The following is a 16,710-nucleotide window of genomic DNA, read 5'->3' on the forward strand; positions in this document are numbered from 1 at the left end:
AACCACCACTAATCCTTTTGCAGGGAAGGGGTCGTTGGAACTGAGAACGGTAGAGCTATCCATTGCTGGATAATGTTAATACTGGAAGTTCCTATTAAGGCTTTGGTGCTTATAAAGCTGAGCCTGCTCAGGATGTGGAGGGTTTTCGTCAGGCATGATATCACATAGTCCGAGGAATATGTATTCCGCTACTAGCCATCGTGTTTAGGACCTAATAATCTCTAGGACCCGGTTTAGAAGAAACTAGGGGTGTTACTTGAGCAGAGTCAGGGTTTGATAAACATACCTATTGCCATTCCTGCTCACTCGGCACGTCACCACTCGTTTCAACCATGTGTACATCTCACTTACGCACTTAAATCTTGAATAAAAGCCCACAGTAAAACGTCGACCAGCTCAACTATGTCGACTCCCCTTCTCGTCACTGGAGCACCGGGTTACCCGGTTTGTAGCAAGAGTCAAGGTTTCTGCGCGATGGAACCTCAGTCTTCATCCGTGATGGGTGCCTCTTCCACGCTGCGAATGGCCCTGTTGACTGAATTGATTGCTTGGGGATCTTAATAGGATTGATATCTAGAGGGCTTATATAGGTACTGGAAGAGCGGCGCTCTGGAGGCAAGACAAAACGAGAGTCCAGAATCTACCAGCCAAACTGCTTATGCTTCCCTTCGTCATCTATAACTTTCAAGAATAGATCCTTGTTATTGCCCTCTACGGCCGCACGAGCAATCACCCTCCCACCGGCATCGGCATCCTTGTGGCCGTGGAAATTCCCAAACGCCGTGCGGCAGTACCCCGGTTCCACCAGGACCGTTGGAATGTTTTCGTCACGCAGGGCGATCATATCGACAGCGGAGAACATGTTGACAGCAGACTTGCTGCTCCGGTAGACAGGGAATCTATAGTTCCAGGCATTGTAAGGCGATGTCTCCGTTAGGGCAACGCCAAACATGCCCAGGCCACTGGTGACGGTGACGATGCGACGTTGTGGGAATGTAGAAGCGCGCAGCAGCGGCAGGAATGTCTCGTTCATCACCGCAACGCCAAAGACATTGGTTTCAAACACATCGCGCAGGTCTTCGCGGAGGGTGGCATTGTCTCCTTTTGGCGATCGGGCGATCCCGGCGTTGTTGACCAGCACATCAAGACGGCCGAATTTCGCCTTGACGATGGCCGCTGCGGCCTGGATTTTCTCGTCACTAGTCAGATCAATGACCACTGGCGTAAAGTCTGCAGCAGCGTCGGACCCGCTTGCAGCCGCAATAAGCTGGATGGCCTCCGCTGCTTTCTCGGCGGAACGGGCGGCGACAACTAGGTGGTATGCCTGTTGCTGGGCGAGCACTTTGAGGGCTTCGTGGCCGAGGCCCTGGTTGCCGCCGGTGACGAGGATGACTGGCTTGGAGGACATTCTGTAGTTATCAAGACAATTGCCACTCAACTGCCTCTGTTTTATATGTTAGGGCTTCCCCCCGGAATTAAGGACCGCTATGTCCGGTGATGGTGTGGGTTTATTCATCGCCGCTGTTATCCCCGACAGCAGGATAAGACACCGGATGATGACAGGGGTCTAGCAGCTACTAAGCAAGGCCAATGATGAACGAAGTAGAGTATTGATTCAGCCAATCAGGAGTCTTGTTTGGAACGTCTTGTTGGGAACTGCACGAATTGCTTAAGGATAGCGGCCAAGACAATGAAGATGCCCGTGTTGACTGGCAATGGCCCCATCCCTTGCTGAGGATTGGACGAAGGTTCCTCTCGCAGTCCCCTGTGGGTTCACACGCGTTATTGGAGTACACATATCATGTTGAGCCACTAAACGCCATAGTTACATGACTTGTTTCTAACAACCGGTACTATCATCAAATAGCTGCTGCTTAACCAACAATCCATTCATGTGTTTGTGCATCACCCCAAGTGCCTGCCAAAAGGTAGCCATCCTCAGGCAATTCCACAACATGCAGGTTCCTGTTGAAAGTAGCAGCCCTCATACCTCCTGTGCTAATGTATCGCCCATAATGGACTCCATCTTCACTTGTCTGTAGGGCGACCAACGCACATTGGGCGGATATTTGATCAGGAAGGGCTGACCGTAGGATGATTCCATACGCCTCGCCCTGGCTGAGATTGATTGGAACCGTCCCTTTCAAGTGCAGAAATGACAGCTCCTCATCGTCTGGCTCTGTCGCTTGGCTGCCAAAGTCCGAACCCAAGTCGTCGGGATTAGCATAGGGCTTAGAATCATCAAGCCACTTCTTCCAGTTCATCTGGCTTTGGTCAGGGTCGGATCGCTTTGACTTGGCCAGTGCCAGATCGAACAGGTCGGAAGACAGAGCTATCAGCGAAGGATAAATTGTGACGTGGAGGCCCCGGGGCGTGATATTTCCAGAATCGTTGACAAGCGGAGCAAATTCGCCAGTAAATCGACATGTTGTCATTGCCCATCCCATTCCGTATTCTTCAAATCTGGGGCCCTCAAGGAAGAGCACGTCTTGGGGAAACATATCCAGCATGCTGTATAACTTCCGCATTCGGTCATCGGAGTCCTTGATCTTGAGGATCTTGCTGACATCCAGACTCAGGAGACCTGCTAGGACAGTCGGACGATCACGGTCCTTGCTGCTGGATCGTGTAGCCACATTGAACCAGTTCCAAGCAATTATTTTGCCCTGGGCCTTGGTACCTCCATTATTGACGACAAAGCGATGGAATGGAGAGGCATAGTCGGTGGGTTCTTGAAAGTACGAATACCAAGAGACTGCGGCCATCGTGGCAATTCCCTCTTGGAAGATGGGGATTTCTCCTCGGTCGACTTTGGTCAGGAGCATGAAGGGGATGGTACCGATATTGATTGCCTTGTCGGACAACAGCACGAATAGCTTGTCTGTTGCGGCCAATCCTTCTTGGAGCGTCCATAACCGACGAATCCAGCCGGAGCAGTACAGAACTCTCAGGCAAATTTCCATTTTATTAGACGAGCTCGAGTCGACCAGCATCAGCTCCGAATCGAGAATCAAGTTCCGAGAGGCTGTGACCTCAGTCAGGTTAGCGACGTAATATAAAAGCTGCTACAGCCCGCACTGACCACCAGTATAAACATCGCGGATGCGTTGAATTGCCAGGCTTCGCACATCATTACGGTGTGGTATGCATAGTGTATCAATCCATACCAGCACAGAATTGTCTCCACGTCGGATCGCTTTGGCTGCGAAGTGGCCAAATTGAGCGGCCCCAGTGTACAGGGGTCCATATACCTTGTCATCATAGCCAGGAATGTATTCTCTGTCACTCAGTAGGCGCAGGGCCCGTTGGTAAAGAAACTCCAATTGGCAGTGTGGGAGAGAGTTGCCCTGGGGATTGCCTAGTCCGTCAGCCCATACATGAGAGATCGCTACATATGGCCTGTGAGTGCGATTCTTCACGACCTCGAGCTTATACTGCGGGTTCCCAAGCTCGTCCTCCCCACAGAACCTGATCCTTACAAGAGGGATTCCTCCGTCCAGAAGCACTCTATGTAGCTGTTCAATGTCTGCGTGGATGTGTGAGCAGCTGCAATCGTCTTGCACATGGCGAGTAATATAGTTGCTCTCATCTATATTGTCCGCTATGCATTCCGTCTTTATACAAGAATCATGCGTTCTCTTGTTCCAGCTAGGCTTGGGACGATGTAGTTGCAGCAGGTAAGCCTGGGTATCTAGGTAGATGCCGGCTTCGCAACACTTCTCTGCATCCAGGGGGCACCATCCATTGAATAATGGCAGACGCTCCAGCTCTGTGCGGGTAAGAGACCACACTCCTATCAAGCGGGGGCTGGTCTGTGGTCCATCTCGCTTGACCGCAACGTTCCAGAGAGCATGGCTGGCCAGGCGAATAGCCAAGGACATTCCGTCCCCGATGAAACGGATGTAGCTGGGAAGAAGTTCGAGGACTTTGTTCACAATCTCGACAGTTCGGGCTCCGCGGTTGTTGTTCTTCCAATCCTCCATATCCTCAACGTATTTGTGCAGATATCTTGTCGTGATGTAGTACCCCTGGCCTTCGCTCTCGTCATCACGGAGGATAATGAAGTCGGACTGATCCAGCCGGTCACCGAAGACATAGTGCAGCATGCCAAAGTAGAGCCAGGACTCCATGCTCGATTGGTATTGAAACAAGTACTCCAACTCGTCGGGCAGTTTCACGAAAGGAATATGGCGTGCAAGCCAGTTCTCTGCTCCAGGTCCGTCCAGCCAGCCACTACGAGAGGGAAACGTATCCCAATCGCCTCCATCGTAGAGCGGGCCGTCATACTCAATCCGAAGGGGCCTCGGAGGGGCGCCAGGATAAAATAAATGATCCGCCATTTGGACTGCTGTCCCTTCTCGAGTGTTGCAAGAAGACTCTGAGATCTGACCCCGCTCAGCTGAGAGAAATGCTCGTGCGCTAAGTAAGCAGTTAGTAGTACGAGCTGAACAAGCCACTCATCGCGTGCAACGTACGGACTTTCAGCCTCGCATGTTAAACCAGCCTGCACTGACTACTAGTATAGTTTTCTCTTCCTTCAGTCCTGTTGCCGGGCTTAAGACTATAAAACCACACATTGGTCGGGATCGAAGGATTAGATAGTAGCCTTAGGGTTCAACCGAATCTTATATAACGGCAATCACGATATTCATATTGTCCACTGCATGATCAAAATAAAGCCAAACTAAATGAGAACAGCATAAACGAACGACATCAACGATCGACTATCTAAGCCCTCAGGATAAACAGATCCTCCAGCCTAGCACTCAAACTCAATCTTGCACTGAGCATCGGTAGCAATCCCAATACCATAGAAATCAGAGTCGGCACCGGTAGGCGGCAGGCCGTCAATATGGCCTGCGTCGGCGTAAGAGCCGTGGCATTCCCTGGAGAGAGATCAGTATTTGCACGTGGTATTTAAACAGAGGGCCTTATTGGGGCATACCTGAAGGAGTTGATGTTGCAGGTCGCAGCCCACCCAAATGTGTCGTCGAGCCCGTCGCCTGAGATGTCCGCAATGTCGGTGCAGGCACCCGCGTCACCGGTCAATTCGCCGATTTTATCACCGTCACCGTTATACAGGAAGACGCCGCTCATGCCACCCTGGGGGCCCAGGCCAACCACGGAGTTGCTGGTCAGATAGCCGACAGCAGAGCAGGTGGCTGCAAGGGTGGCTGGGAGGCACGAGGCCATGAACAGTGCTGGGACAGTAGACTTGAACATATTGCTTGGGGAGGACCGATTCAAGATGTAGAAGAGGATTTATGTAGATGATTCAAGAGTAGGAGAGGATTGATGCTTGAGTGCTGGTGATGAATGGCTTGGATAACTGCGAGCACCATGGTCTTTATATACCTGTGTCTGGCATATATTTCTATAGAATTGAAGATTCCACGGGTTATACAGATCCCTATTCATGACGCTGGCCAAGCTATCTTGGCTTGTATAACAATCCTTTAAGGATGATCTTCAAGCCATATCCGGTAAACCAGGATGCCCAGACTGTACGGGGCAGAATGGCGCTTTTGTCAGGCACCGGGGTACGCCTGTGAAACTGGGGGCCAGGGCTAAACGCCCACTCACAGGCTGTTCTTCTGGCATGTCGTGGATCTTGTTGTGATCAGCGGGGGCCAGCTATTCTTGGCGGGGGCCAAGAGATGGTTGGCCGTTGCACTCCAGCTCTACTCTGTATGGAGTAATGCATATCGGTACCTAGCGGAGAATGTTCTTTCGAAGTTGCGCCCTGGGAGTGGCGTGCAATGACTCTACAGATGGTTCCAAACAGAAGGACCCTCAGGGCAGGGATGACCCAGTAGTATCTACCCCGTATATTCACAGACTCTGACACTGCCTCATGCAGGTCGGGGGCCAAAGTGCAGCGTTAAGCTTGAGAGAGCTTCCCGGTCTATGTATCAGAGGTGCAACCGTAGAACAAAACATGAACAAGAGCATGGCAGCTAATATACAAAGGGCATAGGTAAATTAAGATGAGATTTAATAGATTCATTAGAGAGTATCTTTTCTTATCATACAGATAAAGACATGGAACACGTATGAGATAGTAGGGCGGCAAGGTCCCATCGACCAAGGACACCAGGAATACTGGCTGCACCTGGTTTGCTGCAGGGTCGATATGCCGTGGTGGAGGAATCACAAAATGGGCATGAAGAGGGTGATAATACACCTTTCTGCTAATTATCTCGCTCTATTATGTAATTAAAGATATTGTGATTATACTGTCATGGATCATGATCCTAGCAATGGCTATATTCCTGGATGCCCCAATCCGTGGATATAGAAAAGTCTCCTCGGCATATAATGGGAAGTACAGGGCGGAGCTGCTGCCCCCGGGAAGTGGCCTCCTGGGGAAGCGCGGTGCAAGAGTCCGCAAGTAATATATTGAACAGGGTATATTAGTCCTTCACTGGTATACCACTCCGTCGTCCGGTGTGGTGACATCCGCGGCCGAAAACGCGCAGTGCCCAATCGCGCCTGGTTGACAGGGCTCGACACCCCATTGCAGAAGCCGGTATTCAATATCGAATTCGTCATCCTCCGTTTTGGCCCGCGGATGGCAGGCTGCAGCGATGGCAAGGCTGCAGCCCCCGGCAATCGGCATCCCTGATTTAAACCTCCTGCAGCCCATCAAAAGCAAAGCGGCCGGCAGAAGAATGCCGACGCAAAGAGTGATGAGAATTGCAAGTGGCGAGTACCCAAGTGCCATGATATCGGAATAAGGGTACCTCCTTGTCGGCTCGTCGTAGGCATTAGCGCTCACCAGAAATATACTCTGTGATATAAGCCAATGTATCAAAGCAGACAAAGTAATAAGGGGCAATCCGTAACGATATGGCAGAGACAGGAAGTGCGATGTGCGCTGGTAACCCTGGGGAGAAGTGGAAACACGGAGTCCCTTTCTACCTTGAGAGAAAGTATCCCATTCACCTGCAAGGGTCATGTTGGTGAGGATTCCGTTAGACAAGACATAGAGGACCGAGTAGATAAGTTGAGGGATATTCGCAATAAGAACATTGGGAACCAGTTCTTCGGGCCAATTCAGATCATTAACCATAGTATTTTGCTGCACGGCTCCAAGGCCAGAGTCCCAAACACCATCGGTCGTTGTCATCTTACCCAGCCCCAGCCCTAGGAAGCTGACTGAGACGGATAGCGAGATAAAGTACCTAGGAACGAACATCAGGTATATATTGCGGGTTGAGGCAAGGTGACGTACACCGAGAAAAAGCTGGCCCAGCGAGCCCTAGAGAGAGACGACCACCACCGCTCTTGCTTCGCAATATAGGGTTGTGGCTCGTATACCGGGTCTTTTCCGAGTATGGAATACTTCTCCCCCTGTGCACCGGATCTCGTATCTGACGATACCATCTGACGCGTCAATAGACAAGCTTCGGCTGTCGAACTATCAGGAGAGCGGAGAAAAGAAGCTACAGCATCGCCGACTGTCAGCAGCGGATCGCCTCGGAGGAGGCGTGCTATAAGATATATCAGTATAGCCTTGGTCAGATTAGCGCTGATCACTATGATCGCAAGCGGCAAGCTGTACTCGAGCGAGCACTTCTCTGGGGTTTCCTCTGCTAGACAATAGTCAACCTTGTACCCTCGCACAATCCAATCCTGCCGTGAGCGAACCCGTGAGTGAACGACAGAACACAATTTTGACCAGCCATCGTCGGGGATGTTGCTTCGGTATTTGTCCTCTATGCATGTCCACGAATACGACGGATCCGGGGAGTAAACAGAGGGACGTTTCACCATCTGCGTATCTATCCTCCCCATGGGTAAGGCCGAACCGTTGAATCCCGGGCTGATCAGGACCACGCTGTTGTACTTGGATACAAAGTCGGTGGCATACGCGGAGATACAATCTTGTGGTGCAAGGTGCGTCAGGTTCTCGGATTTTGTCACGAGCCTGAGCATCTGGGACCTATATGGATTGCGCTGCAACGTCCCATAGTATCCAGTTGGAATATCGCTCGTAGTCAGGGAAGTGAAGCTCGAGTTCGCCACGTATATTTCTGGAATATTGACCGAAAAGGTCGAGTAGACAGTGGAGTTATAACTGCTTTATTAGTGTTCGATTGCCACAGGGCCAAGATAAAGCAAGCATACAGCAAATGAAGTGGCGCAGACGAGAGCACAAGGCACACCCAGAAGAACAGGCGTATCCTTGGGATCCTCAATAGATTGCGTACACTGGGAACTCCAATATCAAGCCATTCGTTCCGTGTATGGGAGCGATCCACGTCCTGCCTCGTTGGCGAACCGACACATTGCTGCAGAGGTCTCTCAGCGCCATACTAAAGAGCGAGAGCGATAGGGATACGGGATGATGATACCATAGCAAAGTTACTCGCAGCCAACAGAAGCGTGCTGAGAATGTTGATCAAGAGATGAACACCAGTGCTGAGCTTTTTGACACGGTCGCAGTCTTCTGAATACAGAAGAACGCTCTGTCCATGCTCTGAATGCCGGATACTCGCCCACAGAACCATGGCCAGGTTGACGAGCAGAACCGCGAACGAGGTGGTCGAGCCCAGGTACAGTGTGCGCCTCCATTTGGCAATCCTGGCTCCAGCAGACTCCCTGGCCTCCGATATCTTATATTCAGCAGAATCGTCCTCTAGCTTATAGTTGCGCAACAAGATGGCGGACTTGGGATTCCGCACCGTTGCGAGCCCCATGCTGAGCGGTCGCTATCTGGCCGTTGGTTGTGAAGGAAACAACCATCGCCGTCGTGGCGCTGCGGGAAAGGGTGTGAAATGATTCAGGAAGACCTCCATGCCGACCGCGGATGAAGCCTGATTTGAACCAGCACTCTCCAGGCCAGGCAAGGCTGTGCTGTGGTCTCCACGCTTCATGCACTCAGCCTCGATCAAAGAGTCTGCCGTCTGAGCCTCAATACGACCCGCAGCCTGAAACACAGTCAAGCCAATGAGGCTGCAGACCGTCCAGTCTCGTTAGGGCAGGATCAACGGGGTGTTCTCTTTTCCCACGGGGAGTTTGATGTGGTCTCGAGAGCTGGGGATACAGGCACAATGGTAGAGTAAACAACAACCAGCCTCCTTCAAGAAGTGCAAGTGAATACATTTCGGAATGACTGTGCCCTCTATTCACAAGAATTCTTACCAAGAAACTAGTGTACTCGACGATCGCGACCCCTGCATTTGGCCCCAGGAGCCGGCGCTCGCGCTGTCAACCATTCCTTGCCAGGCACTGGTCTCTTCTGCAAACGAAATCTGCGGCGAGGAATTCTATGCCTGCCCAAGAACCAAGACTGGCAGCGACTCTGGAGGAGAGCTCATCATAGATAAACCCACGTGTCTAGTTGATGCTGGCGGGGGCATGGCTTCAACCAGGTTGACCTTCGGACTGGCCCCTACCACTCCACTATGGTTTATACCTCCATTGCCACTGTGCAATTAATCAACAACTGGAGTAATGCAGCGGGGCTTCTCCTCCCTGTCTTGTCGGCATCACCGACTGAGAACCCGTCGATAATGAGCGAAGATTGTTTTTTCCTTTGGCTTCCGTGTTTTCCTGCTCGCCACCGTGCTGCCTGACTTTCATTCGATAATCATAGAGTCGCGTGTCAATTTACCTATTTAGACTGCCCCCTAACACTCTTGCAACACCTCAATGGGGCCATGGACATGGGCACTGGCTTATGCTGCTGGGGTGGCTATTTAGCCCCGGGGTCCCCGCTGGCTTACAAGTTACAAGGACAACCCCACGTCGATCGCAGCACTCCGCAACTGTCGGCAATGAAGATACCAAACGACCAGATCTCCTGATTCAATGGCCCAATTTCTATTCTTCACCGTTCGTCACATGTTGGGCCTTGAGGCCCGAGGGTACTACTACTGCGTGGTCCTGTCCAGATAGCGGTGCTCCACATGGAGAGAGTTGGGGGCTGCTTTCTGGGGTTTGTTAAATGAGAATGGAGTACGTCTAGGGGACAGGGCAGTTAAATCATCTTTTTAGTTCAATTCAACCCTATTGACCCTGCGGGACTAATTTGATGATGATTCGCGACCCGCTTTAGAGGCCCTCCCGGGAGCTTCATCAACTATTTCTACGTCGGCTTCGGCATCCAGCTCGTCAGCATCCAGCACTAGGTATGTTTGGCCATCGTTCATGCTGTCGACACTCAAGAGCGCTGTACTGACAATGCCACAGCAGTAACGACGCCCCTAAGCCAACCGATATCCAGAAGATCTGCGAGGTCGGTCAGCAAACCCAGAAGGCATGGAAGGATCTTGATATGGGCTTCTACATTAACTCTACGTGAGGGACACTCGTTGAAATGCTTTCCGTTGGATATTGGCTGACAGCGGTACGTGCACAACATACAGGGCCAATATGTTCTGCGAGGACGAGGAAAAGTGTCCTTATGGCCCTTGGAAGATGGACTTTATGCGGAGTATCGCGGATCAAACAGCTGACAAGACCGAATTCACCTGCAATGTGTACGTTTGTTGTTATCCATTGTACAGGGCTTACTGCTTACAACAGTTAGTGGAAATGATGACTGCGACATCCCCGGTACGGCAGAGATGTGTACAAACGAAACATATGCGAGGCTCTGGTTTATCCTGGAATCCTGCAAGAACTTCCACGACCACCTCCAGAGCGTGCTCGATGCTCTTCACTACGGCCGGACCCATGTTGGCAACAAGCAGGCGAAGTGGGTAGTGACATTCACCAAGGACAGGGAAGATGTTATGAGCGCAGTAGGTCGCATGCTCCTATAATTGGTATCTTGTTTAACGTTGTAACATTGTTAGGACGCTACCGGGGCGGCGGCCTCAGTTATCCTAGCCGGATTCTTTGGCGTTCTAGCTGGTCTCCTCAGCCTGCTTGGCCCCATAGGTCTAGTCACCGATGCTGCCGTTCTCGGTGGCCTTGCTGGTGGTGCAGCAGGAGCCGGTATAGCTGGTGGTGGCGCTACCATCGCCACTGGTGCCTTGAATGCTATTGCGGCGAATGCAGCCCAGTCGTACGTTCTCCCTCATAAGGATCTTGCATGCCTCACAATCAACAATGCTGACGAGGCGCGGTGGATTGCAGCCTGCAGAAGGAGGTCGACAACATGGCCAATATGTCCGACGCCCTTGAAAACGGCTTCGAAGCCGCCTGGAACGCCGTTCAGAAGATGGGCGGCGAGGCCATCAATACAACCCCTGAGAACTATGATCCCTCGCTCGGCTACACTTACAAGGACGAGCCCTTGGGAGCCCCAGCCATTCTCAACGATGGAGGCTTCGCTGCCCCCATTGACTGGAAGGACATCCGCCACGACCACCTCCAAATGCTCCAGAGCATTACGGCCTCGGCCATCTCGTATCTATGGAAGAAGAACGACAAGGTGCTAGTCGTCAAGGTGACTGGCAACATGCATGACGAGGCTCCGTGTGACATTGAGCTCAGCGACGACCTGTACCGCCTGTGCGACGACGACGGCACGGCCTACTTCTACGCCTTGTGGGAGGACGTGGCCAACAACAACGATGGCCAGGATAAAGACTGGGACAAGCCGTACGGCATTGAGCACGCGGAGGACGAAAACCTTGATCTTTTGGCCATGGCCGAAGCCGCCGTCTACACATCGCAGCAGTTTGGGACCGGCCACGGATGGGACCCCGAGAGCGCCGCAGAGGCCTTCGTGTCCGATAAGAAGCCTCCCAACCTGATGATGGTTGATCTTCCGGCGTGCGAGGTGAAGGATGATTATTTCCACCCCCTTGACAGGAAATGCGAGGGCGCCGTATGTTCTACTCTGGCCCTATAAACATGTCTTTGCCTGTTCTTTCGACGCTGACTTTCTTCAAGTGCATTCTCAAATTAAACATCATCCAGTATTGTACCGGCCTTTCCATGACAGACACCGATTTCCCTTACGATGTTTGAGCCATAGGGCCTCATTGGTGGGACTTAAAGCAGCGAGTGTCGTTTATACTGCTTCCATTCTTTTCTTTCATAAACAGGCAGCGCCCTAGCTGGGAACCACCCGGTATCTCTAGATACTAGAGGTAGCCATTAGCCACCTGAAAATCTAGCTATAATCTAGCTGAATATTTATATTCTTTTCATCAACAAACTCATGGAAGACTGCACTCTTCCAGTCGAGGGTTTCGCCACCGGTTCCATTGGAAAGACAGAAGCTAAGCTGCCCCAGTCTCCTAGACAGTGCATTCCCCAGGTAAATATAGCCAGACTATTAAGAGGAAGTAGATACCTTTTACTTGCCTTCGCCCCGTCAGTTGTCTACTTTGATCGGCCGCACGAAATGAGCGTCTTGCGATACAATACCCAGATTCGACCCCCCACTAGGAGGGTTAATAGCGCTCTAATCCTTGACTTTATGTATATAATATACAACTAGAGCTGTCTTGACTACTCAACTCTTACATATTCAGAATGACAGCATAGAAGTAAATGATCTGTTCATATCACTCGGTTGTAAGCCGGCGGCAAAATGCCCTCCAACGCAGCCTTGAGCTGCAGAGCCAGAGTGCGCGAGTGCCACCGGTGCTGCTGCGTATAGCCCCCCATGATCCAGAAGTTGTCTGCATTCTGGTGGCGCTTCCACATCCCCCTTATCTCTCCCTCGTCGTCGAGTCCCCACGTCGCATCTATACGCGAGGCGATATCTCGGGGGGTTAAAACATGCTTCTCACTGTTCGTCTCATTCTCGCCTGCACCCCCAAGAATATCCGCCGCAGTGTCTACCGCGTTCAGGTCAGCAAAGCCCGTACACCAAATAACAGCATCTGCATCCACATAACTGCCATCAGAAAGCCGAAGGCCCGTCTCTGTATACCCAATGGGTTCCACAAGCGCCTTGACATCGACCTTCTTCTGCTCGATTAGTTTCGTACCTCCAACATCGACATAATGCCCCCCAGCCCGCTCGAGAAGATTGCACATCAGTGCACAGGACGGTTCTCGGCTATCAAGAACGGGGAAACCTGCTGCCTCAAGGCCAGCGTACCGCTCCGGCTCATTGCCGGCGAACATGGAGAATAGCCCACGGCCAAGCTGGCCGTCGACGACGGAGGGGAGGGACAGGAAGAGGTTATCGGCGGCGTCGACGCCTGCGTCGTATGCGCCGAGACTCAAGCTGTGGCAAATATATTCAAGGGGGACGATGTACGTGGGGGATCGGACGACCATTGTTGCGGCGAGACCGGCGTCGTGGCAGTCCACAAGCACGTCGAATGCGGTGTTTGCAGAGCCGACAATAACGACAGACTGCACTGAATTAGCCCATTTCCTGGTTATCAGAATGCATGCTTACCCTGGCCCCTCGCTCCTTCAACGCCTCCGCATTCTTATACTCCGCCGAGTGAATGCTCACGCCCCTGTACAAACCTGGATCTTCGATCGACGGAATATACGGCTTCTGAGACCCGATCCCCGTCGCCATGACAAGATGCTTGGAGACAGCCCTGTGCTTACCAGCGGGCGTCTGGATCGTGATATTCCACTGGCTGGCCACCGTATCATACTCAGTCCAGCGGACTTGAGCTGAATGGATGGTATTCAGATTAAACAACTCGACGTATCGCCGAACTTGCGAGGCGAGGTCATTTTTGGATAGGAGATGCGGGTTTTGGAGATCTTTACCGTAGCCTGTCTTCGATGAGTGATATGCTTATTAGCTATGATAGGGTAACGCACGCATATACGGCATCTCACAGAACGAAGTCGGCAGATGGAACTGCATGCAGTCGTACCGCAGCCTCCAGTTATCCCCTGGGCGAGCATTCCGATCGGCCATGACGCTGTCGACACCCAGAGCCTTGAGACGTGCAGAGAGGGTGACGGCGCTATATGGATGTTAGATCGATCAAGCATGGCGATTCCCACTTACGCATTGCCCGCGCCAATAATAAAGACATCTGTTGCAATGTCCGTTTCGCCATCCAGTGCCCTTCTCGGAGATTCTAAAAGCGCTTCGTTCTCGGGGTGGATGTCCAGACTTTCAAGCCTGGTGCTGAATATCCAGATCTTCCACGCGATATCGTCGCCGTCGTCGACAGGCAATAAAAGCATCTTCCCCCGACCCAGTGCAGCTGGTGATTCTGTCCTGAATACCAGGGGACAGTTGATGAATTGCTAAACAGGATAAGAATGGAAAAAGAGTCAGTACAGACTACCGCTGGGCAACAAGTGCACGGCGTCATACAAGAACCGGCGTGGCGGGAAGAAACACCGCAGCCCCATCCGCCTCAATCCCAGCGAGGCGCCTCAGTTTGGCCGTCTCTAGTAGACTCGCGGCAATCCTGCCAGGCCCGCTGAATGTTCGCAGGTGCCAGGTAAAGGCTAACTGGTCCTTCCAGTATGCCTGCTCTGTGTAGAAGCATGCTTCCAGGGCTTTGGCGTCGCCAGAGACCAGCGCGACATTTAGTACTTCCTGGGTGCAGAGACTCACTGGTAGGCATGCTTCGTTCGAAGTCGCAAAATGCCAGAGGGGGTATTCTGACAGGGAGAAGCCAAATTATGAAGATTAATGGCCAGAACGCGTCATGACAAGCGGCTCATCTCCGGCTTCCTCTCGGGCAGACAGCCGAGTTCTTGTAGTCAAGAAATACCAAATTGACCAACAGTTGCTCACATCACAAAGTACGCTCCACAGCGGGACGTTAGCAGCCGGCAGTCCAGCAGATCCACCGGTTATTGGCGCTCCTTCGCAGTGCCTCCAGGATTCAACTGGCCAGGATCAGGCTAGTCCTCGCCCAAAAGAGAAGCAGTTGTCGCGGATTTCAATTGGAATCCCCTAGACCTGTCAAACATGGTGACTGGTCCAGGGCGACAAGGAGCGTTGGGAGCCCAACCCTAAAACCCATTATAAGTCCCCCCCATTCCTTACCATGGTTGGCGCCAGCCTTAGGGTTACCTAAGTAACCCGTCAGAGACACAGCCCTTGCGAGATGTCTCTGTCTCCAGAAGCACTCGAGGAGCTTCTTGCCCAGCCAGCCCTGCAGCCCCCAGCGGGTGTGACCGCAAACTTTGGCAATCCCTCGAACAACAATGCACTCGCATGGGCAGTGACGACGGTCTGCGCTGTGGTAGCGACCATTTGCCTGCTTCTGCGATTGTTCGCTCGAGTGTGGCTGGATAGAAGAATTCGCCTGGAAGAGGGTGAGCGCATCCTGCGTATTGAGTAACGAAACTAACCGACATGGCAGTCTTGATGATTTGTGCATATGTATGTCCGTGTCCTTGCATACCACTGAACTAAATTCGAACAGGGCGCCTATTGGGGCACGGCCTATGCAGGGTACTCCATGATCTATACCCCCGGATATTATGTCCATACCTGGAATCTACGCAACAGAGACCTGGTCCGGCCTCTCTATGTCCGTTTCTGCGTGTCCATGTACAAACATGAGTCGGAACTCGGCTAACAGCGTACAGCTAATCCTCATCTACGGCTGCTGCTACTCGGCCACTCTCCCTCTCATCAAGACGGCAATTCTGCTCGACTGGTGCAGGATCTTCGACCCCATTGACCGCACGAGAAACGCCTTTTGGTGCGGTTGCATGGCGGTGGCTACGCTTCAGTGCGTCTGGGGGCTGCTCTGCATCATCCTGCTGAACATGCAATGCAGGCCGCACGAAGCCATCTGGAAGTTTTATCTTCCCAGCAAGTGCTACTCCCTGCCAGACGTGATGCTCGCCTCTGCGAGCGTGCAGGTTGCGTCGGATATCATCATGTTCGTTCTTCCGCAGAGAATCATCTGGCACCTGCAGATGACGTGGCAAAAGAAGCTTGGTATTTCCGTCATCTTTGGCGCTGGTATACTGTCAGTACATGCTACCTCGTTCATTGATCTCATCGAACTAAAAATCCCTTTCATACAGTGCCTCCGTTGCCGCCTGCTTCCGCCTCGCCCACACCGTCGGCTTCGCAAACACAACAGACACGATGTATCTGATCGGCCCCCTACTCTTCTGGGCTTGCGGCGAAATGACCTGCGGCTTCTTCATCCTCAGCGTGCCCTGTCTCTCCAAGCTGATCATGGAATCTGGACTTCCGCGCCATGTTAAAGTCTCGCTCGGCTTTGCTCCTAAACCTAGCAATCCGTCGTACGAGGAAGGACAGCGAAGCAAATCGGGAAGCTCTGGTCGGCGCTTGAAACTGCATCCTATGCAGGCCTGGGGAGGTACAGACACAATATGGTCGAGGATCGAAGGGGGTGATGAAAACGAGAGGGATATAGGCAGGTCCGAGTCCCAGACAAATCTGCGTGGTGGTGATAATGCAGTACATGTTTCAAAGACGGTGGAGGTCAATGTTTCTCAAGGGAATTCTCGAGATACTGGTATGTCTTGATTAACCAGGAAATCTGCAAGTACTGCTTTCCACTCCCTCCTCGAGAGACTGAAGATGGCGCGGAGTTGGCATCTCCTTCGTCCGATAGCCCTAACGAGGTGGTGGAGTAATTCTGGGACAGACGCGGTTGAACTGCTGTCAAAGCGACGACAATCGGCTTGGCGAATATTAAGCGAAAGCCATGTTGAGTGCACGGGGATCTTGTATTCCGAATGATAAAATTAGCCCAATTACGATATTAATAACGATGTTTCGCTGCGTTGGTTGCAAGGTTGCAAGGGTTATACGGAGACGACAGAAGGGCTAGCAGCACGCCGGGTTTCCCCCAAAGGTAAAGCTTGGAAAGACAG

The 16,710-nt window shown here is 52.1% G+C and overlaps 7 protein-coding genes across 7 annotated transcripts; 2 read left to right on the forward strand and 5 right to left on the reverse strand.

Annotated features, from left to right (window-relative positions):
* Positions 1–640: 640 nt before the first annotated feature.
* On the reverse strand, positions 641–1,408 carry APUU_20011A (uncharacterized protein; the record flags this gene model as incomplete). The annotated part of the gene is made up of 1 exon (XM_041698605.1): positions 641–1,408. The coding sequence occupies one exon, from the start codon at positions 1,406–1,408 to the stop codon at positions 641–643; it is 768 nt and encodes a 255-aa protein (XP_041551773.1).
* A 466-nt stretch (positions 1,409–1,874) lies between these two features.
* On the reverse strand, positions 1,875–4,340 carry APUU_20012A (uncharacterized protein; the record flags this gene model as incomplete). The annotated part of the gene is made up of 2 exons (XM_041698606.1): positions 1,875–3,025; positions 3,083–4,340. 2 exons carry the CDS (start codon positions 4,338–4,340, stop codon positions 1,875–1,877), a joined length of 2,409 nt encoding a protein of 802 aa, XP_041551774.1.
* A 419-nt stretch (positions 4,341–4,759) lies between these two features.
* On the reverse strand, positions 4,760–5,223 carry APUU_20013A (uncharacterized protein; the record flags this gene model as incomplete). Its single annotated transcript, XM_041698607.1, has 2 exons — positions 4,760–4,886; positions 4,946–5,223. 2 exons carry the CDS (start codon positions 5,221–5,223, stop codon positions 4,760–4,762), a joined length of 405 nt encoding a protein of 134 aa, XP_041551775.1.
* Positions 5,224–6,421: 1,198 nt separating this feature from the next.
* On the reverse strand, positions 6,422–8,702 carry APUU_20014A (uncharacterized protein; the record flags this gene model as incomplete). The annotated part of the gene is made up of 4 exons (XM_041698609.1): positions 6,422–7,184; positions 7,235–8,080; positions 8,131–8,294; positions 8,358–8,702. 4 exons carry the CDS (start codon positions 8,700–8,702, stop codon positions 6,422–6,424), a joined length of 2,118 nt encoding a protein of 705 aa, XP_041551776.1.
* Positions 8,703–10,380: 1,678 nt separating this feature from the next.
* APUU_20015S (uncharacterized protein) lies at positions 10,381–11,928 on the forward strand (the record flags this gene model as incomplete). Its single annotated transcript, XM_041698610.1, has 5 exons — positions 10,381–10,487; positions 10,538–10,751; positions 10,806–11,017; positions 11,089–11,785; positions 11,851–11,928. The coding sequence occupies 5 exons, from the start codon at positions 10,381–10,383 to the stop codon at positions 11,926–11,928; spliced, it is 1,308 nt and encodes a 435-aa protein (XP_041551777.1).
* A 537-nt stretch (positions 11,929–12,465) lies between these two features.
* Positions 12,466–14,465, reverse strand: APUU_20016A (uncharacterized protein; the record flags this gene model as incomplete). The annotated part of the gene is made up of 6 exons (XM_041698611.1): positions 12,466–13,272; positions 13,319–13,653; positions 13,702–13,850; positions 13,895–14,139; positions 14,210–14,433; positions 14,456–14,465. 6 exons carry the CDS (start codon positions 14,463–14,465, stop codon positions 12,466–12,468), a joined length of 1,770 nt encoding a protein of 589 aa, XP_041551778.1.
* Positions 14,466–14,954: 489 nt separating this feature from the next.
* Positions 14,955–16,360, forward strand: APUU_20017S (uncharacterized protein; the record flags this gene model as incomplete). Its single annotated transcript, XM_041698612.1, has 5 exons — positions 14,955–15,165; positions 15,213–15,232; positions 15,276–15,383; positions 15,442–15,830; positions 15,889–16,360. The coding sequence occupies 5 exons, from the start codon at positions 14,955–14,957 to the stop codon at positions 16,358–16,360; spliced, it is 1,200 nt and encodes a 399-aa protein (XP_041551779.1).
* Between the last annotated feature and the right edge of the window lie 350 nt (positions 16,361–16,710).

Source organism: Aspergillus puulaauensis, chromosome 2 (genome assembly GCF_016861865.1).
Source record: "Aspergillus puulaauensis MK2 DNA, chromosome 2, nearly complete sequence".
In the NCBI taxonomy this organism is placed as follows: Eukaryota; Fungi; Ascomycota; class Eurotiomycetes; order Eurotiales; family Aspergillaceae; genus Aspergillus; species Aspergillus puulaauensis.